This window comes from Zalophus californianus, chromosome 8, assembly GCF_009762305.2.
Source record: "Zalophus californianus isolate mZalCal1 chromosome 8, mZalCal1.pri.v2, whole genome shotgun sequence".
NCBI lineage: Eukaryota > Metazoa > Chordata > Mammalia > Carnivora > Otariidae > Zalophus > Zalophus californianus.
The window spans coordinates 108,656,817-108,681,124 of record NC_045602.1 but is presented as its reverse complement, the minus strand read 5'-3'; the positions used below and the strand labels follow the sequence as shown (position 1 = coordinate 108,681,124).

The 24,308-nt window shown below is 38.2% G+C and overlaps 1 protein-coding gene across 6 annotated transcripts in view; it reads right to left on the bottom strand.

Moving 5' to 3' along the window:
- GPCPD1 (glycerophosphocholine phosphodiesterase 1) overlaps positions 1 to 22,244 on the bottom strand; it is a 53,848-nt gene extending 31,604 nt beyond the window's left edge. For 2 of the 6 annotated variants that reach the window (XR_003524538.2, XM_027621093.2), the window contains exons 1-6: positions 22,069 to 22,243; positions 16,811 to 16,887; positions 13,385 to 13,484; positions 8,669 to 8,753; positions 2,500 to 2,575; positions 557 to 598 (exon numbers count right to left, since the gene is read on the bottom strand). Coding sequence is in view for 5 of the 6 variants with exons in the window: in XM_027621093.2 (XP_027476894.1) it covers positions 557 to 598; positions 2,500 to 2,575; positions 8,669 to 8,753; positions 13,385 to 13,484; positions 16,811 to 16,859 (352 nt within the window). In the remaining variant the exon portion in view is untranslated. Of the gene's footprint in view, positions 1 to 556; positions 599 to 2,499; positions 2,576 to 8,668; positions 8,754 to 13,384; positions 13,485 to 16,810; positions 16,888 to 19,556; positions 19,616 to 22,068 lie in introns of those variants that run through there. The other 4 variants (XM_027621096.2, XM_027621098.2, XM_027621095.2 and 1 more) reach the window with 3 other exon arrangements.
- Positions 22,245 to 24,308: the final 2,064 nt, after the last annotated feature.

Here is a 24,308-nt window from a genome sequence, read left to right as displayed (position 1 = left end):
CTATTCTACTGTGAGAATTCCAGTCACCGAAGACAACATGAACCCTCAGGATAAAGTATTTAGTGAAGCAGAAAAATACATGAATGTATGACATTTTCAACATACTCAAAAGTAAAAGGATTGTCTATTCTACTGTAAATTAATTGTTAAAGTCTCAGGAGAATTACTGGAACATTTTGTTTAATCTGGATTTTACTGTATGTGCATACACACACAAAATGCACAAACCTAGCTTAAAAGAGTTTAGAATGTTCAGAAACATTAATACTAAACATAAGGGTTAAAAAGTGATGATATATTAACAGTTAAGTATATTCTTAAATTAAGTATATTAATTCATACACCTGAAGTCACCAAATAAAAACGAAAAGGATAAAACTTTTTAAAGCTTAAGGATTATATTGGAAACTATTATTTAACAGAATGTACTTGTTTCTTGGATCTAGTCTCTATTTTCACTGTCATACAGTCTTATTTCCCTGTGCTGTTTCTAATGAAATGTAAGGTAACATCTCAATCATATCAGTAAAAATTGTCAAAACTAAGTCTCACTTACTGTGGATTCCAAATTGTCCATCATCAATAATAATTTCACTTTCTAGAATTGAAGGAAAATAAAAAAACCAGTTAAAATTCATGATGTATACAGAATGAACAACTGAGAAATTACCCACATTAAGGATTTTTAAAATATGAAATCTAAAGTTTAAAAGCAGCCCAAAGTGAATAAGCATATTTATTGTAGCCCTCAATCAAGAATTCCCTTTTAAGGAGGTAATCGAACAGTAAAAGTTCTTACAAACTTGGTGATGATTCGTGGTGTTACAAGGAAGGGAAAGAAGACTCCTCAGAGAGGTGCTCTAGAGGCCCTGGAACAAACCTCTACACCCACCAATTTATGAGACAGGCTGCTGGACAACAATATCTCCTGGTTGATTTTTTAAACCAAAGGTCTTGGCACAATTAAAATGCTTATTCTTATGTAGTGCATATTCTGAACTTATCTAAAACGTAACTCTCCTCGAATCCCAACTATTCTCTATAGCCAGCTACAAGCTTTAGAAACAGCACAAACTTACCTGTATATACAGAGCTGTGAAGAACTACAAAAAGAATAAGTCCTAGCACATTCCCTTCTAACAGAAATTTCTGCTAAATAAGAAAAGCTGGTAAGCCCCACCCTCTTCAGTAAAACACTAATGATCTTCCCTGCTACTTCCTTTCCCAGTTTAACTTTAAATATTAAGCCCGAAATATTTGTCAAAATAGGTGTGATAGTTCCCAATAAAGATTCTTGGTAGATTTCATACAGCTCTTAAGTTTAGAGGTTATGTTTCCCAAAAGCATAAAATTAATTTTTTAAAGACCAGAAACAAACATTCCACTTCTCACAGTAAGAAAATATATTTAACTGCAAGATGCTTCCAAACGCAAATTATTTTTTAAATGTTTAATACCTAATAATTTCCAACCTCAGTATGGGACTATTGTAATTCTAAAGTACACTATTCATGAAAATTCTAAATATACTATCAAAAATGTATTAAAACATAAAAAGAAAATCCAATAAAGAGGATGGAATGAAGTATCTGTTTAAACAAGACGTGTCCTTGCCACAGGGTAAAGCAGGATCTCTCACTGCTTTCTAATCTAAGATAGCTACTAGCAAGCCATTTAATATCTTTAAATTCTAATTTTCTCTAGAAACTAAAAGATACAGTTCTCAGCACGAGTGAATTTACAGATGAGTCCAAGTGGGTAATTTATGTATATGAAATGAACTTCAAATTTTAATCTCCGTATGGAAAAGGACATTTAAAAATACTTGTATGAAGAGAAATGCCATTTTTTGGCACAAGAAAACTGAATGATGTTTTAGGGAAAAAAAAAAACAACAAAAACAAGAACAAAAGAAAACCAACTATCTGAGTAACAATTTTAACATAGCCAGCAGGTATTTAAGTAAATCAGGAGGAAAATATGTATGCTACAACCAAGAAATTTGAATGCATTCATACAAGTTTAATCAAGGATTTATTAGTTAAAAAAAACACACAGAATAAATAGGTTAACTTATTCTATTGCTCTTACTATTCAAAGTTAAAAATTTAAGAATCTTTGTTTTGGATTAATTTTTTCCTCGAATGTTCTCTAAGCTCTCTAAGCAAGTAATCAAAGCCGTGGATGCTCAGTCAAGAAGAATGTTATTTTACAAACTTTGTTAACTACTCCAAATGAAAATAAATATTCCACAATAAATTAATCTAATCCCCCCAAATAAAAATAACTTGGCAAGCATTTGTAACAGTTTATAAAGAAAGGCAATTAAGAACTGTTTAGTTTTAAAAGATCCATGATATGCTAAGTGAAATTTGCAGTACTGACAATGCATTGACCTTAAACTTTAGAATAAAAATTTATTAAATCCCACTAAGCCATTGTGCAGCATATTAGTAACTTTATGCATATGCCTCAAACAGATGCAGTTAATGCCCATACCTAAAGGGGTTATTGATCGTGGTTGTAGATGAGTCTCCCACTTGTGAACTATGACTTGGCATGGACCACCGATAGTCTGCAATTTAAAAGTTAAACGTCTGCAATAATTTCTTATATCTTATTTTCTACCCATGACTCCATTAGATGTTTGTGGCCTAAATCTTATACTAAATATGAAACCAAAAGATTCATCTTGTTATTTATCAATATTATATGCCAAAAATCAGGAATGTACCATCTCACAAAACATTATGAGTGCTGGAAGAAAAGGACAGTGAGGCAGTAAACAGAGAAAAAGGAGATGAAACTGGCACATAAAACCATCTTAAATCTGCCTACAATACTCCAAATTGTTTCAAAGAAATTTTCATGTTTAGCTGATGTTCTGTTCCCATAAATTAAAGTTAACACCAAATATACTTTATGCTTGGTTGTCAGCGGTCAATGAGGTATTATAACTGAATAAAGTTATCTCAAATAACTCTCCAAGTGTTTGGGAAAAGCCTGTACTCTACGATAGTAGGAATAGTAGGTACAAGTACTTCAAGATCAATGATCACAAGGAACTAGAGGGCGTAACAAAGTTCTTTATTATACTAAGTAAATAACAGGAAGAACATCAGATTTCTTGTATCACAGTAACCAGTGTTTCTAAAAAGCACAGGAAAACCCTAAAAGAAAGTACATGTGCATGAGTAAATTGGAAGAATAAGTCTGACAAAAAGGGAACTACCATCTAGTCTTACAGTTCATAAACTCATACAGTGTAAAAACTTCTAATATTGTCTTCTGTTATCAAGTTCTCTTACTAAAAGGGAAAATAAAGCTTTATGTGTTAACATACAGTTCATAAACTCATACAGTATGAAAACTTCTAAGTGTCTTCTGTTATCAAGTTCTCTTACTAAAAGGGAAAATAAAGCTTTGTGTTAACATCTACAGCAATTTAAAAACAAAAATGAACTAGCAACTAAGAGTCCCTATGTACACCTAAAGGACTAACTACTAACTAAATGCTTCCTAATTTTCTTTTAATTATTAAAAAAAAATTGACTAAACTTATGTGCCAAAATAAAACCGTCAAATAGACATTTTAGAAGCAAAATTTCAACGGTAACCTTACAAGGTATTTTACATTTCTCTTCACATCTTCAGAAGACATTTAATAAAATACAAAAAAGCAAAAAGAAAACACAAAAATCATTCATTATCACGCCACTTAGGGATAATCACTATTGATATTTTCATACATAATCTTCAAAAGCCCTTTTCTAGGCATATATTACATACTCTTAAAAAGCACAGAACATATAAGCTTCTCTCTATATATTGTGTACACTTTTAGATGGTATTAAATACTCTTCTGTATCATTTTACAGGTTTCAATGTTAATAATAAATGTGCCAAATGATAATAAACGAGTATGAGACAAATTAGGCACATTAAGTAATTAAATGCAAGAGATATTCCGCTACTTAAAAATAACCAGAGGTTGAAATCTTTTTTAAAACTTGCAAACTTTTGAACTTTGAAAACTAAAGTAGTATTAGATATTCATTCAAACCATATAGCAAATGGGATAAGATAGCAAATCCTCATTTTCTCTAGCTGAATACCTCCTTGTTTTAAGGGTTCAACTTATGAGTCGGCAGACTGGGCAGATGTTTAAAAAAAATTTTTTTTTACTGTGAAACTGCTCATCTTAAATATAGTGAATTTCATTTCCTTTACACTAAAAAAAGGAAGATACATTTAATCCTACATCTGCTAGATGTTTTTTACTACGACTTTCCCATCACATTTTTTTGAATTTCTTTCTTAAACATCAAACTTTCTGATCCTGAAAAGATGCAAATATATACATTAAGAAAGGAACAATGTTTCTTAGCAACAGAGAGTAGCCAGAAAGATCTAACCTATACCCTTCCCCCATTCCTCTCATGTCCCCTACACAGCCCCCTTCCCAAAAAAATTTCCTCTTTGCTACAAAGATGGTATGCATCTACATTCTTACAGAAGTTACTAACCAGAGGTGACTTCAAAGGGTGCCAGGAACATACTATTACATATCAGCAGGGATAAGAAGTGGATAGAAGAAAGGAGAGTTTGTTTTTGTTTTTGTATCAATTCAGCGTCAGGGGAACTTTACAAAATGTTGACTACAATATCTACGTCTAATCATGTCAGAATAGCCCTGTGGATAAAATATTTGGTAGAAAACATATTTTAATAATATTTTAATAACTCCACCCTCATCTGTTTTAGTAGCAAACCCACTACTCACAGCATAAAATAACTTAGGCTTGAACAGAATGGAGCGTTTGAGGAGCAATCCAAAGAGCTGATTCAAAGGATGACTTCTAATTGGGTACACAAGCGTTCACACTACAAATCCATGTTTGTTGGTACAACAAAGTGTTATAATATAGGAAAAAAATCTACCAAGTTTTAAAATACAGCGAACTTTCAAAATTATACTACTTTATTAAACTTTAGAAGGTAATCTTCAATTTTAGCTTACTGAACTTCATTTAAGCCCTGAGCACTGGGAAATTAAAAATCTCAGTAATGACTCCAAAACATGCAATCCTTTTTAATATGCTAAATGTAATAAACTCATTCATTTTTCAAGATCTTAGAAAAAAGAACAGTTCTATTCTACAAAAGGCTGCCATAATTTTAAGCACTCTGGAGTCAAGTGCAAGGTGGATCTTTGAAGAAAAAAGTAACATCATCAGTCGAAGACATTATTCCATTAATAGTATTGACAGAGTTGTTCACAATTTAACATACATTAAATCAGATGACTGTTGAAATGTTTCCAAACAAGCATATTAATAAAAATACAAAGTAATCTATTTCTGCAAAGAAAGAAAAGCATAGTGACTGCTTTCTTAAACAGTGACCGACATCACTCAGCTACATCAAGCACTGAAACAATATGCAGACTGAGGTTTTGGGTCTGTTTTGTTTTGAACAAACCACGTAGCAAGATTATCAACTAGTCATGTAGTATCACTGCTTTCAAATATCATGAAAAATGTAACTTCTAAAATTTTACTGTTGTCTTTCCACATTTTGAAAAAAAAAAAAGGTACATGTAAAAGGGGCTCTGAGGAATTTTTATCTATGATGGCAAGGCCAGACCAACAGTCATTTAAAAATCATGATTTTTAATAAGACTAATAAGAAAAATGGTCACTTATGAATAAGTGTGAGGTGAAGAAAGCTAGGCAGACAGACATTTGTGAGATGGTTCAAGTCTGAGATTAACAGCTGAGGGTATTTAGCATCCAGAAGAATTTTATTGAGAAAACCACTACACAAAGTAAGATACCTGGGCTATTCTGAAAATAAACAATGATGTGCTTATCATAGATGATTGATTCTTTTGTTAAAGGATTTAAAACAAAAATCAAGGGAGATTAAGAACAAAGTAAGGGTTTATAACAAATCTAATTATGAGTGAATGTGAACACCTATAAAAATAAGAAACAGAGAAGTTACCGGAAAATAAAAAGCTATTTCCATTGAAATGAAGGGAAAATCACAGACAACATTATTACAAATTGGCTAACATTTCAGTATCAGGTTACATCATCAATTCTGGCCACAAGTATAGAAGGATGGAAATGGATTTAAAAAAAGTTTTAATTGGGGGCGCCTGGGTGGCTCAGTCGTTAAATATCTGCCTTCCGCTCAGGTCATGATCCCAGGGTCCTGGGATTGAGCCCTGCATCGAGTTCCCTGCTCTGCTGGAAGCCTGCTTCTCCCTCTCCCCACTCCCCCTGTTGTGTTCCCTCTCTGTGTCTCTCTCTGTCAAATAAATAAAATCTTTAAAAAAAAGTTTTAATTGATGTTCACTGAAAAATTATTTCTGGTGAAGATGTGAAATTATATGGACCATCTGCAGACTCCCACCTGCGTTTTCATTCCAAGAATATCTACAACCTTTGTTCGCTATGTTCAAGATAGTATTTTGATTTGTCACCTGTAAAATTATTTTAAAATTCAACATATTAACACCTCATTCTAATTCTACAAAGTAGAAGACAATAGGTAGCTATGAAAAGTTGAGAGAAAAGGGATTTCAAGACTCTTCTAAGCTAAAAAGAATATGTCAGAAAGAGCAAAAACAGAGGAGAAAATATGAATGGTAAAATTTTATTTATTTGCAATTAAATTTTAGCAGTGGAAGGGACCTAAGAAATCTATGGTCCAAGCCCTTCATTTTATAGGTAAGAAAACTGAAATACAAAGATCAAGTGACAAGACCACAAGGATTTTTAGCTTAGGCTCTACAAATGCTTGGGGAGACTACCTCAGCAAAATTAATCTTACTACTCATTTCAGCTTTTCAATATTTCATAATTACTTTGCTTTCCCATCATTCTTTATATTCATAAAATATATATTCCAATAATTCACATTTTACAATTTAAGATTCTCTGCACATTATTTTATCATTTGACAATGCACAACTGAGACAAAGTTTCATAATTATTTCTATTTAAAATTATGTTTCATTTAAAGAGCGCCACCAACTTTTTTAAAAGAAAAGAAGTGTCACTTTAAGCTGGCATGTGGAAAAAAAAAAACCTCTAGCTATATGCATGGGATTTTATGTAGCTATTTACTCTAGTCCATGAAAAACATACTTACCATGGCAGCCCCTGCATCACACGGTACATGTGTACACGATACAGAGCACCTACTTAAAGAAACACACTCACCAACACATACTGTAAACTTTTGCAAGTATTACAAGGGGAAAAACTTGTTTTTTACTGTAAGCAGACTTCTTGCCAATTTTTTCAGAAAGGCAGTTTGGACTGATTTGCTGCTTTTGGTTACATTTTCAATGAAGAGGGAAAATACTGTAGGTTGGCTTAATTTGATCTATGTTGACAACAGTCTTACTTTAGAAAACTATGCCCAAAGGACTCATTTTGATTTTTCTTGTCCAAATGCCCCTTTAAGTAAAATTTAGGTGATTTCATATTACAAATTTCACATACCAGGATCCTCAAATAAACTTTCAATGTCAAGTGCCATGACCTACTTATCACTGCACAACTGTTCAATTTAAACTGAAAAACTCTGCCACAATGCATAACCCTTATGCCAAATAAATGATCTTCAGTCATTAAAATGAGACTATTGTCAAGATAAGCCAACACAATGATCAACCATAATGTAATTTTAATTACTGAGTATTTACAATATATTCTTGGAATAAGAAACGTAATAGGTGCAAAAGACAGCTGAAGTGGCTTTGTCAGAACTTTTTCTTTTCTACAATGGTGGCTAAGAGAATGAGGTAACAACGGCTGCTTGCACTTTTCACATGTAACAAGTATTCAATGATCCCAAAGGGAAATAAAATTTTAAAACGGTTTAATCCATGTTTTGCTTCCTAGATTCCTGCCTAAACCCCTGCTCACATGCAGCCTAAGTGTGCTCAAAGATAAAAATCTGAAGGAAAAGAATCCTTTCAGGAAATAAGCATCTTTAAAATAAGAGGGAAAGAATCAACTTTTTTCTTTTCTAAATATGAAAACAATCCCCAAATAATAAATCATTGTGAGCAAGCAGATCAGATTTTACAGATACTCCAAAGGCCTTCAGAAAAGATCCTCAACTATCAACACCATGGTTGAAAAAAATCTAAAAGGAATGACTTTCAGTTTTGATAGGAGTTAAAACAAATGCAGCCACTAAGGAGATGGCTATTGTGAAATAAGTTTTTAAAATAATTACTCACTTAAAGCTGGCTATATACGCCTTCAAATGTATTTATACCACGTAAGGATTAAAAAATGAAACAAAAAGAAAACCCTTTTAACTGGTTACTAACAGGTTTACAAAAGTTACAGAAAAAGCACAGCTACTGAGAACACTCATTTATCATTAAAACCAATTTCATAACAAGAATACTGCAGAGTATACTTACTATTAGTCTTTTACAAATTCCACTGCAGACATCGTCTGCCTCTGAAGTGGCTACTTGCTTGCTTTTTAGCACTAAAATATTATTAATCTAGAGTTCTGTTTTCCTTTTTTGATCAAAACAAACTCATGACTTTCAGTGTTTCCAAACTTAAATTAGTTGCTTTTTAAAAGAAGTAAGTTTGTTAAAGAAACTGGAAACTAGATAAAGAAAACATACCTTTGGTTCTAAAAAGCACCCTTTGAAGTAGCGATACTGAACTGATACCCCTCTAGTGAGTACAATGGTTGCTTTCCATAACATGCTGTGAGGAAAAAGAGCAGAAGCATTAATATCAAGTTAAAATGCATAAAGACTTCATAATTCATAAAATCCCTCCAGCAAGGTCTGTGACCAATACCACTTACTTATTCCTACACAGAATTATACTCCAGGCCTACCCTGCACCAGGCACTGGGAACACAGCGATGAGTAAGGCAGAAAGAGCCCCGTCTTTAAGCAGATTGCTCTCTTGTGAGGGTAGACAAACAAATCACCAAACATACCCAGTAAGGGCTATTTGACTTTTCTGATGCGACAGGAAGTTTTGGAGGAGAGGCCTCAATGAGGAAGAAAAGTCTCCGAGTAGTCCTACACAATGAGAAGGAACCGGCCATACGAAGACAACAAGTATTCCAAACAGAATAAGTAGCACGAAGGTGGAAGCGAGAGTCAGAATCTTCTCGGACTTCCCACTTAGAGATGGTACACGGCTGCTAAGAGGCTTTGGGGCTGAGGCAGGTGAGCTACACTCATGTTCCCAACTGTCCTGTATCCTGACTGTCCTGCCCAGCCTCCAGCTATTCCCCTAGCCAAGCAACTGGGCTCTGTATCTTATTGTTTCAACTCAGTGTCTTCCCCTGACCTATTCTATGCCAACACAGTCTACTACTACTCTAAAGCTTTGACTCAACAGGGAAAGCAGTCACTGTAACTCATGATTATAAATGATTTTTATTACCTTCCAATCATAGACCAGTGCTACCCAAAGTGTGATCCAAGGACCATCAATATCACCCTGGAGTTTGTTAGAAATCCAAATTTTCAGGCCACACCTAGACCTACTGAATTAGAAACTCTGGGAGGAGAGTCCAACAATCTGTAATTTAACAAGCCTCCAGGTGACTCTGATGATGAACACTTCAGTTTGTGAGGCACTGTCATAGACCATTACCCAAACATTAATTCAGCATGAATAGTTTAGTGAATAAACAGCAGCTCCAAATGTTCTTCCCCAATACCAGATGGCTAGCACTGCTTCCCACCTGGCTCTGCCAAGGCAGGCTTGAGGGCATTATCCTCACTCGGACTCAATCCTGGGTTGCTAACAAAATATCCACAACCACCTGTCACCCATGGTCAACAATCAGATTAATCTGGTAGAATAAAATACATATGCCCTGGCTCCACCCTGAGAGACTCTGATTTCAGAGGTCTGGGTGGAGCCCGGTCGCGTGGAGTTTGATAAAACTTTACAGAGTAGATGAAGATAGAAGGCTAGTTGAGGGCCACTGCGATAAAACAAGAACAGCAAGTGCTCGGCACACGCACCCGCACTTTTCCCTGATAAGCCTCAGAATCCTTTTCAACACAGCATTCCAGGCAGACGTATCTACCAACTCTGAGGTGCAATTATTTCCCATCTCTGCTACAAAAAAAATGGCAAATTTCTAGCACTATTTCATTCATAAATCGGTCAGCCAGAGTGTGTGAAGCCAGCGCCAGACGTGTACAGAATTAGCGGAAGCTCTGAAAAATGTGCTGGGGCCCCTCTCTCATGCCTACTTCCTCATTCCCAAGGGTAGGATCTAGACATGTGTATTTTTTAAAGCCCTCACAAGTGAGTCTAACGTGCGCCCCTGGTTAAGAACCGCTAAGTGAAAAGCGATGGAGAGAGCAAAGCAATTGAGTTTTTTTATTCCATTTCCCTAAGTAAATGTTGCAAAGTTAAAAATGAACTGGAACTGGGGCACCTGGGTGGCTCAGTCGGTTAAGCAGCTGCCTTCGGCTCAGGTCATGATCCCAAGGTCCTGGGATCGAGCCCCGCATCCGGCTCCCTGCTCAGTGGGAAGGCTGCTTCTCCCTCTCCCACTCCCCCTGCTTGTATTCCCTCTCTCGCTCTCTCTCTCTCTCAAATAAATAAAATCTTAAAAAAAAAAATGAACCGGAACTGTTCAGTGACATAAAAAATGAACATAATCTGATGAAATTCAAAAAGTCAGGAAAGAGGAGCAATGAGACTCAGTGCACCTGCCTGATTTTGAATGACCTCATATCTTCCCCCCAAATACCATAAAATCTACAAGAGCAAATAAAACCACAAGTGACTCACATTTTCTGCATTATTAGGAAACAATACTATGACTTTCAAATTATCTCTAAGTTGAAAAAAAAAAAATCCTAACAGCGTTCTTGTCACTACAAGCTTATAGGTATGGAGAAGCTTAAGAGACTCTGAAAAAGAGCTTTGTACAAAGGGCTTAGATACGCAACACTGAAATCCAAATAAACACAATTCTAAAACACAAGAATGGTGTTCAAGGCAAATGCTTTTTGTATCCTCTTGTATCATCTACTTCCTTTCTCCATGTGAAACACTGTTTATCTGCCATATATGAATCAATTACATTTCAAAGTGCGTCAGCAAGGTAAAGTGGCTGGTCCCTTCAAGTTGCGTAGTTAAGTATTATCTCATCTGTTCACATAACTTTGACCAGGTTGGCCGAAATGGACTTAAGACATGTGACAGGGCAGCTCAAGTGTTCAGAGCAAGGTGTGTTCTAGGAACAAGTTCAGAAAGATACACGGTTTTACTTCAGACTGATCTGAAAATGGAAGAAAAAAATAGCCACTTGAAGGGAATAAACATTTCATTCCTCTGTGATTCCAATATTATTTACCAATAAAACTTTACTTATAAAAACAGCTGAGAATTGGCTAAGAAAAAGTGTCACACTAATGACAAATAGGAAAACGGTGTTTTAAAGATTTCTTTTAAGCTTTTATTCATTTATGTTGTCAGAGAAAACGCAAGCGCACAAGCAGGGGGAGCGGCAGGCAGAGGGAGAAGCAGGCTCCCCACTGAGCAAGGAGCCCCATGGGGGACTGGATCCCAGGACCCTGGGATCATGACCTGCACAAAAGGCAGGCGCTTAACTGACTGAGTCACCCAGGCGCCCCTGTTTTTCTTTTCCTTAATTTGCATTATGGTACTATATTGTTACTTTCTTTTGCTTTGCCATCAGTGCTCCTCAAGCTATCTGTTGTGAAGGACCAGTTTTTGTTTGCTTGTCTGTCCTGTAACCAATAATTCTATGTATCCAGTGCAACAGAGATGAGTCCACAATGACATGCATGAATGTCCTAGCAACGTCAAACTGCTATAAACATTTCTAAATGATTGCTCTTAATTTCTGTATTTCTCACATAATGCATTGATTATTAGAAAAACTAGTTTTTTTTCCTCTAGCACTGGCCCACAGGACACATTGTCAGTAGCACTGCTCCACATGGAAAACAATTTGAGCTTAATAATCATGTAATCTGGTGTTTCTCCCTAGGGCCACTGCATGTGTTTGTATACTGTTTACAATCTCCTCTTTCCTTACCTCCCACACATATATCTTTACAACCCATAACGCTTCCAAATATCCCCAAGTGAAGAAGTACCATCTTTGTCAATATTCACTGATTCTGTCCTAACCCTTTTACCATGCAGATGAGGTAACCCAGGCCTAGAGAAATTAGATTTGCCCAAGATTGCAGTTAACTGCAGAACTGAAACTAGCACCCAGGCCCCTCTTTCCCCACTGCAATGCACCAATACACCCATGCTAACTTTAGTGCTGTATTTAATGTCGGTTGCAAACTCATTTCAGTACATTAACTAAAATACCTGTTCCACTTCTCTTCTACAGGAAATTATTTTATAGGCCAAAGCAAAAATCAGATTTTTTATCAAGAATATGTAACTGAGAGGGGTTCAGTTGATTAAGCATCTGCTTTTGGCTGGTCGTGATCCCGGGGTCCTGAGATCGAGCCCCACATCGGGCTCCCTGTTCAGCGGGGAGTCTGCTCCTCCTCCCTTTGCCCCTCCCCTGCCACCACTGGTGTGCTCTCTCTCTCGATCTCTCTCTCAAATAAATAAAATCTTAAAAAAAAAAAAAAAAGAATATAGGGGCACCTTGGTGGCTCAGTTGGTTAAGCGACTGCCTTCAGCTCAGGTCATGATCCCAGGGTCCTGGGATAGAGCCCCACATCAGGATCCCTGCTCAGCAGAGAGCCTGCTTCTTCCTCTCCCTCTGCCTGCTGCTCTGCCTACTTGTGCTCTCTCTCTCTGTCAAATAAATAAAATCTTAAAAAAAAAAAAAGAATATATACTGAGAGCCAAAACATAATACCTAAAAAAGCTTAAAAAAATAAGAAATAGCAGGGCGCCTGGGTGGCTCAGTCATTAAGCGTCTGCCTTCAGCTCAGGTCATGATCCCAGGGTCCTGGGATTGAGCCCTGCATAAGGCTTCCTGCTCGGCAGGAAGCCTGCATCTCCCTCTCCTGCTCCCCCTGCTTGTGTTCCCTCTCTAGCTCTCTCTCTCTCTCTCTGTCAAATAAATAAAATCTTAAAAAAAAATAAGAAATAGCAACGTAAGCCTATAATTTAGAAGTATGGTAGTAACTACCAAAAGAACCAGCCAAAAGTTGAAAACGGTTGCAGTGGGAAATTGAGAAACAGAAACTTTTTTTTTACAACCAACCTTGTACAACTACTTCACTCTATGCACATGCAAGAACGGTCATAAAAATTAAAAGAGGAAAACTATACGAAGGTATCTTAGAAACCCCCCAAGTTTCTAATCTGGATGTCACAATTATTCTGTAACCTGTTATTTCCCTTCTTACCTTTCACCACCTGTCTCATTTTCTGGAAGAAGAGCCACAGCATTCTGAGGACTCCAGTTTCCCAAAGCATCACAGCTTCCACATATGGCAAAAACTTCTCCTAAAGAAAGAGAACAACCAGTTATAGTGGGCTAAGCAAAAAAGTTTCAAATTTTAGTTCTAGGAAGCATGAAAAGAGCAGTCAGTTCCACTAGGTCACCCAGATGCAGAGTCTCCTTTAGCAGACATGGAGGAGCCTCCCTGGAGACATGTGTCAGACCCAGGCACTGCACCAACACCTGCATTCTTAACTTGACCTACCTCTACAGAACCAAAACCAAAGAAAAGGAGGGATGTATAGAGATGAACTATTCTTCATGTGTTCAACCACTTAACTGAGCCAATAACAAGCACCAAGAAGACAAAGTGATCATGCCACAGTTCCTGCCTTCAAGGCAGCTTCCCATTTAAAAAGGCACACACTAAATGCATGTAAGTATTCTAGAGAAATAGTAACCATTATTTTCCAGGAACTCAAACAGTGGCTATTAACAAGCTAAAGATTAAGAAAATTAGCAATGGGGACAACAACAAAAAATCCTCAAAACAAAGACTTACATAGCGAAAAATCTAGTTTTCCTTACTAAAATAATGACTATTGTTTTACCGGAACACTTCTCATCAATAGACAAACCAAAACATAGCTGTCACCTATATTTGCTGAATTACATACATTCAGCAAAAGTCTACAACTTCAAGGTGCCTGAATGGCTTAGTCAGTTGAGCGTCCGACTCTTGGTTTCAGCTTGGGTCATGATCTTGGGTCGTGGGATCGAGCCCTGTGTTGGGCTCCACACTGAGCGGGGAGTCTGCTTGAGATTCTCTCTCACCCTCTCCCTCTGGCACCCCTGCGCCTGCTTGCACAAGCTCTCTCTAAAATGAATAAATCTTAAAAAAAAAAATTATTCGATATAAGTGGAGAAGTCTTGGACTTACATAGCAATACACTCTGAATTACTCTAATTAAAATTCATAAAGAAAAAGATAATGAACGGAGGCCAAGAGAACAAAGTTCAAGACAAACTCCTCCACATTCTGAGTGGCTTTCAGGCACTACTCCAGTAAAGCCAGAATTGTAGTTGGCTTTAACCACCTGCATGAGCATTCTATAAGCTTGGACTGTCTAAAACTTAACTAAAATTTCAAGTGCGATAATCACTCAGGAGTTTTTGGGGTTCTAAATACATGTTTGTCAAGCATAGAGTGGTTACATATAGAGATCTCATATCAAAATATTCACCAATCCTTTAGAGTAACCAGATTTTGTTTTGTAATTAACTTAGGTTATCACCACCTTCTCTGATTAAAAAGGATAAACGCTGTTGCTACATATAAATATTCATTCCCAAAGTCATACATGTTGCTGTGTACATGGTCCTCTCTTACATTCACATCCACCACTAACTTCCCTCTAGTCCTTGAGAACAAGACCCTCATCAAGCTCACCCTTCTAGGGATAATTCTGTGGTTGGTCTCTATGCCTGACATGGCCAGCTCCTTCTACCTCAAACTGCCTGTGTACAATTCCCTGAAAGGATAGGATACCACTCTGTAGTCTTCTCTCCACAGAGAAGGCTATACACTGGACTAGAGGTGAGCTCTTGACCCAAGTGAGCCAACCTATCAGCTGACTAGCAATCTTCAATCTGCAGAATCCTGCCCAGAGATGGGAGCTCTCTACCAGAACATCTTGGTGAAGAATTTAGCTTGGACAAACATACACTCTGTCAACTGCTCTTGATGTGGGAAACAAAGGCAGAAGAAAAATTATGAAATTTCCTTACTACTTACAGCCCACTGACAAGTCCCTGAAAGAGGCAGAGTGACATTCCTCTAGGGACTCAACTGCCTCGATGTTAATACTTTGCTAAGGGCAAAAGACAATTCTAGTCTGATGCCCCCCCCAATCCTGAAGTCTACTTTAACATATAAAAATTCCTTTGGAAACTTCCTTTACCTCTAAACCCCCCCAAGATACGTGTTGGCAATCATCCCCCAAGCATATGGCCCACCGATATACATCTGAAGGGTCTCATGACTCAGGTTTTATTAGGCAGTAATAAATTACCTTTTCCCAACAACAGCTAGCCCCCTCAAGGTCCTGGAAACCTTGCTTCCAAAATTCCTCAGAGACTTACGCTATCCCTAACCCCCTCCCAGCTTCTAAGTATGTCGCGGGCCGCTCCTTGTGACCCTGGTGCAGCTCTTTTCTGCCCACGGGTCCTGTCTCTGTGCTTTCATAAAACCACCTGTTGGCACCAAAGACGTCTCAAGAATTCTTTCTTGGCCAATGGCTTTGAACCGAAATGACATCTTTCCTACATCACTCTGATGGCTGCTAGACCAAAGATGCTGAATATATAGAGTGAATCATTTATTCATTCTTTGAACACATATTTACCCCTATTCTGAGCCAGGTACTGTGTTAGGTGCATGCACTCAGCATGACAAGACAAAGTCACATTTTCACAGAGCTTACAATCTATCCATAAACAAAATTACTCAAATAATTCCATAAAATCTGTAAGGTACTACAAAAAGTCCTGGAACCCTGAATTTCACAGGGATCCTAACCTAGCTAAATGTGGGGTTGGCATTAAGGAGAGTTAAAGGGGAGAAGGGAGGCCACAGATCTAGACAGAGGAAACCATTTGTGAAAGGCCCAAAAGAGGGAAAGAATGTAACAGATTTGAGGAACTGGCCAGTATAGTGAGTATATTAAATAAGGAGATACATACCCTAGGCGTGATACTATTTTGATATGCTATTTATCCTAAAATTACTTCACACTGCTTTAGTAAACAGCAAACATACAATAAGCCAAAAAATTTACAAATAGAGAACAAAGTTATCTTAACCAAATAGTTCACCAACTTCTTGCACTAGCAAAATTTCCCTCATTTTCATGGTTAGTCCAACTATCTTCGTCCTGTGCAAAATTAAGTAAATTCACAGCTTTCTTGGAAAATATGAGACTAAAACATTTACTATTTGGGGAGGTATGGTTTTTTTCTTTTCTTTTTTTGTTTTTTAAGATTTTATTTATTTGACAGAGAGAGAGAGACACAGCGAGAGAGGGAACACAAGCAGGGGGAGTGGGAGAGGGAGAAGCAGGCTTCCCGCTGAGCAGGGAGCCCGATGTGGGGCTCGATCCCAGGACCCTGGGTTCATGACCTGAGCCAAAGGCCGACGCTTAACGACTGAGACACCCAGGCGCCCCCTTAAGTATACTATACTCCAAGCACATTTCTGAAAAATCAGGTAAGTCCTAACAATAGTTTCATCTAAAAATTAGTCCTACTGTAATAACAAACTGCATATTTAAGAAAATCAAGATAAGAAAAATACTCATGTAAAATTTTGTTTTAAAGTAAAATTTTACAATACCTGGTAAAAGAGTTCCTCTTATTTCAAAAGTAACCTGAGAAGGTGTCATTCTGATGGATTTATTTTACAATGTTGAGCTAGGAAGAAAAAGAGAAGATGTCACTTAAAATATATAAAAATCCTAGCTCTAGATAGCTACCACCTAGAAACAAATTAAAAAACAAAACAAAAACCAAAAATAAATAAATCAAAACTGTGAACAAAAGATTTCAGAAAACTTATAAAGGATGAATTATTTAGGAAGTACCTAGCAATTTTTAAGGCATAACGTTAAAACCTATTCTGTGTGTAGGGACCAGAAAAATTGCAAAACAAGTGTCCAAACATTTTTTTTTTTTTTTTAAGGATTCAAGATTCTCGTTACAAACTTTCTCTTCTGATAAGCAGCTGTTCTGAAATCAACCTATCTTTCCCGACCAGGCTCATGTTCTGATGGAGGAAAAAAAGCAAAACAAAAACAAAAAACCACTAGAGATAGAAAAAAACTTGGCTCAAGAGAGAATTTCTACTTCAATAAGGTTTCAACTTTAATAACAAGGGAACAACTGAAGAACTTCAGTACCATTCACTGAAACAAACTAGTTATGTTCTGCAACAAGATGCAGATTCTGCTTCTAAGTAATGTAACTAAAAACTTAAAAAAAAAAACACAACCCTCCCCCATAAACCACTCTTTTCAGATTTTCTCTGGACTGTTATTACTCTAGTTCTGTAGACTCAAATTTAAAGTCTCAACTCTGCGATCTATTACCAAACCCTGTTGATTCTAATTGATCCTACATACATGCCTTTCTTTCTACAGTCTGAACTTCATTCAAAATCCTAAGCATTCTAACCCGTGTTTTGGATTCTGTCTTCCCAATAATACATTTTATGTCAGTTAAAATATTCTTCCTCATGTCCCTGACCAGGAATTACTTCGATTACTTACAGAAATCTAAACCCTTAATCCTGATGTCCTATCCACATTTTCTCTCTAGCTGATTTTTCATTTCTTGGTTGTTTTTCCCAGCCAAACCAATCTGATTTACCACCCCCTAATTTAAGTACCTGAGGAAAGATAACAGATTTTTTAAAAAATGTATACAGTATCAATTCTAAAGGAGGCTATATAACTTATATATAGAACACATACTCTACACAAGGGCAGATCATTTTATATAACTTCTCCAAAACCTCCCCAAAATTTTGTGCCCCAATTCACCAGTATTCCTAAAATAATTCCAATGTCTTTACTCTGTATCATTTCATTAGTTTACCAGCATAAAGGTTATTTGTATTTATACATTATTTTAAAAATCATAAAAGTAATTTTCATAGCTATTCATTCTATTTTCCCTTTGCTCCTTTTCCCACCCCATGAACGTATACCCAACTCTGCAATGACCATTCAATGAACACTGCTGCTCAGGTAACTACACTTCCAAGCTAAGGTAGATCTATAGCAAGCAGTTCTCACTGGGGACAATTCTGCCCTCCAAGGGATATTTGGCAATGTCAGGAGACATTTTTGGTTGTCGCAACTGGGAGTGATACTGCTGGCAGCCAGTGGATAGAGGCCAAAGTGCTGTTAAACACCATGCAATGCACAGAAGAGCTCTCCACAAATAACTGTCCAGCTCCAAATAACAATAGGGCTGAGGCTGAGAAACCTGATCCACAGGGGGCTGCTATGAGGGTCAAAATTCCAGACTCACTGTTGGCTACAAACTATCATCCCACTTACACCAATGATAAAATGTAAATACTGAATATTCGTATTAAGCAAGACCACCAGTCAATGTGGTTTCATATCACCTTCACACAGAATTCCCTATTTGATAACTCTACCATTTCAGTTAGAAAACCCAAGACCGTGCACTAGAGAAAATCCTGTCCTTGATCAAAATAATTTGTGTCTCAGAACAAACACAATCTATTTAAAGCATATACATTCAGTTCTAGCACTGCCAAAGAATGTTCTAAAACTAAAAATAGCTGTAGACTGTTAACCCCCTCATTAAGCAATCATTATCCAAGTATCTTATTAACTCTCCTTTAATATGACATCTGATAAGAATCAGAGTACTAACTCTAGAATAGGAATATTTCCTTTTCTAATAATTAAATAGTTCACTTAAACACCACACTCTTACATTTAATTTATGTCATATAAAGAAACCTCAAGACTAGCAAAAGAGCTTGGCTTTTATGTAACTGAATTTTGATACACAGCAAAAAGCCCCATCATCCAGCAAAACTGGTGCATAACCAACCTTAATCTCAACCTACAACTTCTACTTTCACCCAGTATTTACTGTCAGTTTTCAACAAAGGACTACATAATCTCATCTACATAATTACATAGTTGCTACTCAACTATTTTCTGATCAATTCTAAATATCTATTTTAGCCAATTTTAGGGAAATCAAATGTAATTATTCCTACGTATTAAAATCAACAACTGGCACAAAATTACCTCTAAATTTCTACTGCATTAAATGGGAAACTTACATAAATTCAATTGATTATTAAAATTGACTTTCATTCTTAAGGTTGCTTGTAAAAGTGCCTATAGTAACTTGGTAACAGTTACAGTAATAGCTGCAGTAAATGTACTGTACAAAACCACATACACAAGCACAAACATACCCCCCCCCAAAACCTCCCTGGATGTCAACAAAGCATCATTTTTCGCTTGGATTGCCAAAAGTCCTATAGTGTGATTTAATTTCCTCTCTTCCCCCTCCACAATTTAATACCATACCAAATAAAAGCCTGGGGAGCTGCTCCTACATCAGTTTACTTGATCGTGGACAGAGGCCAAAATTCTGGTGCAGGATTGGCGCGCACAATTTTGGCACCCAGCTACCACCAAAACAGTAGTGACAAAGTAAAATACTGTACTGTTGCGGAATGCAAAATTTACACACCCACCAACACTTCCTCTTCCAAATAAGCAAAAAAAAAAAAAAATCCCAACTTGGACAGGGGAGGTCTTCCAGATATACACAAGAGTAAGGTGAAAAAAATCTAGTCATTTTCATGTACATGAGCTGACTATAAATGTAATTTAACCAACTCAATTTGTTTGTTTTTTTAAAGATTTTATTTATTTTTGACAGAAAGAGTGTACAAGCATGGGAAGCAGCAGGCAGAGGGAGAGGTAGAAGCAGGCTTCCCGCTGAGCAGGGAGCCCGATGCGGGGCTTGATCCCAGGACCCTGGGATCATGACCTGGGCCGAAGGCAGACGCTTAACCATCTGAGCCACCCAGGCGCCCCTCAACTCAATTTGTTTTATATATAACTTCCATTTTGTGCTTTTTGAAGATAAATATCAAACAGTATTCTCATCTGAGATTTTGAGTAGCACCTAACTGTATTTTAACACTTTTTTAAAGACTTAAGCAATTAGTAAAGTATGACATTGTAATTTACATTCAAGAAATATTTCAGAGTTTACACTACCTGCCAAAATAAATTTTACTCTATTTTTTTGGTCAAAGAAACTATCCCAACACATAGGTAGACCTTACTGGTCTACCAGCTTGGAGAACAAAAGGGGTATTTAAGCAAACCAAGGTACAGGAACATTTAGTTTACAGCTATATTGAAATCACAGATATTTTTAGTTAAAATGTGTTTTTCTGGCCAAAAAGAACATCTCTGTCTTCCTTCAAATTTTTTCAAAGAAAAAAGCCTTTTCCAAGTCTTACTCTTTCCTAGACTCCAGCAGCTTTGGTCCTCATAACTGGCCATAAGGAATATATGAAATGCCTATGTTTTCCTAAGTTAATTTCTGTTAATCCTTTGGGAGGGTCATTATGACCCCAGTAGTCTGACCCCACTATACTTGAGCCAATATTTTAAACAAATGTATGCAGACATGAATGGATTTTCATAAAGAAAGCATTTCTGGAGATTTCACTAAGCCAGGTTTATTGCTGGTTCAACTTTCTAAGCAATGCAGTAAAAGTTTTCCAAATGTTTTCCATTTCACTTTGTCTTGATATTATTTCATGTATAGTTCATATGCTTTCCCTGGTTAGATTACATACCAGGATTTGATTCATCAACCTACTTTTTGTAAGTACCAAATTTTACTCTGCCACTGTGAGATTTCTTTTGTGGTCATTATTTTTCCCAACAGAACTTTCCTAAGTCTTATTTTGTGTAGAATATTGGTTCTCCCTAGTTCTCAAGTCCAGAACAGATTAGGCCATGTGCAGTTTTACCTGTTTGCTTTATCCTGAATCATCTGTATCCAGACCATCAGGAGTTGAAAAAAGGACAGATAGCTTGTATTTACTTCTTAGCTAAGTCACAACTGTCAGAAATGTAGCAAGAGGGAGAAACATGAAGAGGTAGAGAAGGGGGGTAGTTACTAGGCGCGAACAGGGAGGGCCACAGAAGAGTATGAAGAAAACATCATCAGGTCTAAACATCCTGCTCGGTTCAATCTTTTTCTATGTCGGCACTATATCGGACTCCACAGCTGCTTCAAAATGAAAGAATTCTCTGCAATTCATGACTGAATTCATGAACGATTTCCTTTATGACGGGGCAGCGGGGTGAGAGGGGGCTGATGAAGCCCCTAACTGATCGAGGATTTCCCCCAGAGGTCATGAAGGCAATCTGAAGAGCTTGGGGCCAAGAGCAGTTTTGGAGAGAAGGTGCAGCTTTCCCAAAATTGCACGGAGAGCAAAGATGTCTATTCCTGGGACCTCTCCTTAGGATAAGAAGGCACTTCGGTTTTTTGGAATAACTGGATTATACAAGCATGCCTTCGACTATGTGGTTAGGCAATTTCAGAGAATAAGCAGTTGCCAAAACACTACGAATTACGCATAGACGGATCGAGTAGTGGTGAGCGAGGGGCATGCTGCGGGTTAGGGGTGCACAAACGGATTTCAGTGGCAATTTTTGTTTCTTCGTTCCTTAAGTTCGTATACTCGTGGTGGTCTTAGGCTCTATGAATTCTGGCAGGGAAAATACTGTACAAATTTTTCAGAGGGGAACTAAGCACCAGGCAGCCCAGCGGAATCGTGGGAGCAAACAATAAAAGTCGAAATACATAGAGGCTGCCCACCGACGTACCGGCGCGAACGTCCAGGCCAGTGCTTCCCCGGGGGACAGTGCCCGCCGGGGCCGGGGCCCCCTGCCCACCCCTCGCCCCGCCGCATCCCCAGCCGGGCCGCCCTGACAGCTTGGTCGCCACGTGAGCTGCCGCCGCGGCCTCCGCACCGAGCGCCGGGCCAGGCCTGGCGGCCCGCCTCACCTGCCTGCTCCGCGGGTCCGCGCCGTCGCCGCCGTCGCCGCCGCCGCCGCCGCTGCGCTCGAGAGCGAGGGCCGCGGGCCGAGAAGCCGGGCGCCCGCCGTCAGCGCCTCGCCAGCGCTCCCCCAGGCAGCCCGCGGCGGCGCCGAGCGGCAGGAAGCGGCTCCGCTCAAACCGGTTTCAGCTGCTCCAGACCAAACCACCAGGCCGCCCCGCGGGGCGGGGCCTGAGGGGCGATGGGGCGGGGCTTGACGTCACGCCGGCGCCCTCCTGGCCAATCGGCGGCCGCGCGCGGGGGACGGGCCCGCGCGTTCCTGGAAAGGGCTATCGTCGGCGACCGGGGGCGCCGGGGTATCCCCGGGGTCCCCCCATCCTGTGAGTGTTTTCCGCAGACCAGGAGCCCAGCTAGGTGCAGGGCCGACATCCGGACTGGGGTCTTAGGCGCATTCCTTGGTCCCCAAAGCCACCTTAGGACGACCAGTCGTGGAGGCCGGAGCTTCAGTTCTGAAATGCATTTTTTGCCATTCAAAAGTGAAGGAAATTAGCAGGCCTAGTGTTTTCTGGAAACTTTGTTTCGTTACAAAACAGCAAGCACATTTGGACCAAATCTTTAAAGTTGAAGACGAGAATTGAGTGACCTAAGGTGTTTGAGCGTTTATACCTTTGCTACGCAAAATCTTACAAGGCCCGCAGCATCACCTGGGAGCTGTCAAAATTGCACTCCCAGGACCTTTTCGGATCTGCCCAATCTAATTTGCATTTAACAAGATCCCCAGGTTATTTGTATGCAAATTAAAGTTTGAAGGTGCTTTTCCCAAAGCAAGACAGACTCGCTCTGCAAATGTCCTTTCTTATTTTGTGAAAAATCAGCCCTACCAAAAACAAAAAAAAGCAAAGTTTTTCTCTCTTTTGCAGGTCCCAGAAAAATTAATCAGCATTTGCCACTTACCTAACTTAAATTGGTAACTTCCCAGCGTCAAAGTTAACTTCTGGTTAACTTCTAACATAAAATTACATTATCAATATTTCATTTAAATCAAGTGAGATACTAAAAATTAAAGAATCGCCTTTTCAGTGGGTGTTTAAGAACTCCTGCAGTAAGAGATAGCTCAGTGTTGCAAATTGGTTGGAATGGGCCTGCTAAAAAAAGCATTTGTGGGGCGCCTGGGTGGCTCAGTCGTTAAGCATCTGCCTTCAGCTCAGGTCATGATCCCAGGGTCCTGGGATCAAGCCCCGCATCGGGATCCCTGCTCTGTGGGAAGCCTGCTTCTCCCTCTCCCACTCCCCTGCTTGTGTTCCCTCTCTTGCTGTGTCTCTCTCTGTCAAATAAATAAAATCTTAAAAAAACAAAAAAAGCAAAAAAGCATTTGTATTAGATAAACTCTAGCTTTAGAAAGAGTTTCTAGTTTCATAAATCAAAGTGCTCACAACCACACTTGATATTTCAGCTTGGATGAGATCCCAGGGCATTTCTGACAATGTCACCCATTCAGTTACTAAATAATTATTAAGTGTATGCTTTGTGTTAGGCACAGAATGCATTGGTTTTTCGATGGCACTTTTAATCCCAAATTTCTTAAAGAATTAAAATTTCCTCCCAATTATGTACCATTATCTGCTCAAGTCTGCTGTTGTACATTTCCTAATAGCTTGGAGTTTCATTTCTCTGTTGTTAGTCATATCTCAGTGATGAATTTCTTCCCTTCGAGTTTGCTTCCTTTAAATATTTATAATAGATTTTTATTTTCCTGTGATCACCACTTAGTCAAGCTTTATTTGTCTGATGTTCATAGTTTGAGTTGATGGATCCAATCCATGTTCCTTCCCTAAGTCCTACTGAAATTATAGAAGAATTATACATATTTGAAAGATGCCATCAGTGGGCTGGAAGTTGAGGCACTTCTTCAAGATCTAAAACAAACCAGTAGCATTAGATGATTGGAAGAATAATAAGAACAGAGAAACTTGGACCCACACAGGAAAAGAAGGTACTCCTAGAGATGCCATTTTACAAAACCTTGCTTAGAAATTCTTTAATAGTGCAATATATTTAGATTACATCATATATTTCCCATTCTGATTGAAATCTTGAAATAGAATATAGAGAATATACTCTTTCCCCCCGCCACTTCTGTGGAATGTTATAATTTTTCAAAAACATGGTTAATGAGCTTAATTTACTCATTATTTCCAGAAGGACTCCATATGTATTGAATTTTACAAAAGATTAACATCTTATTTGA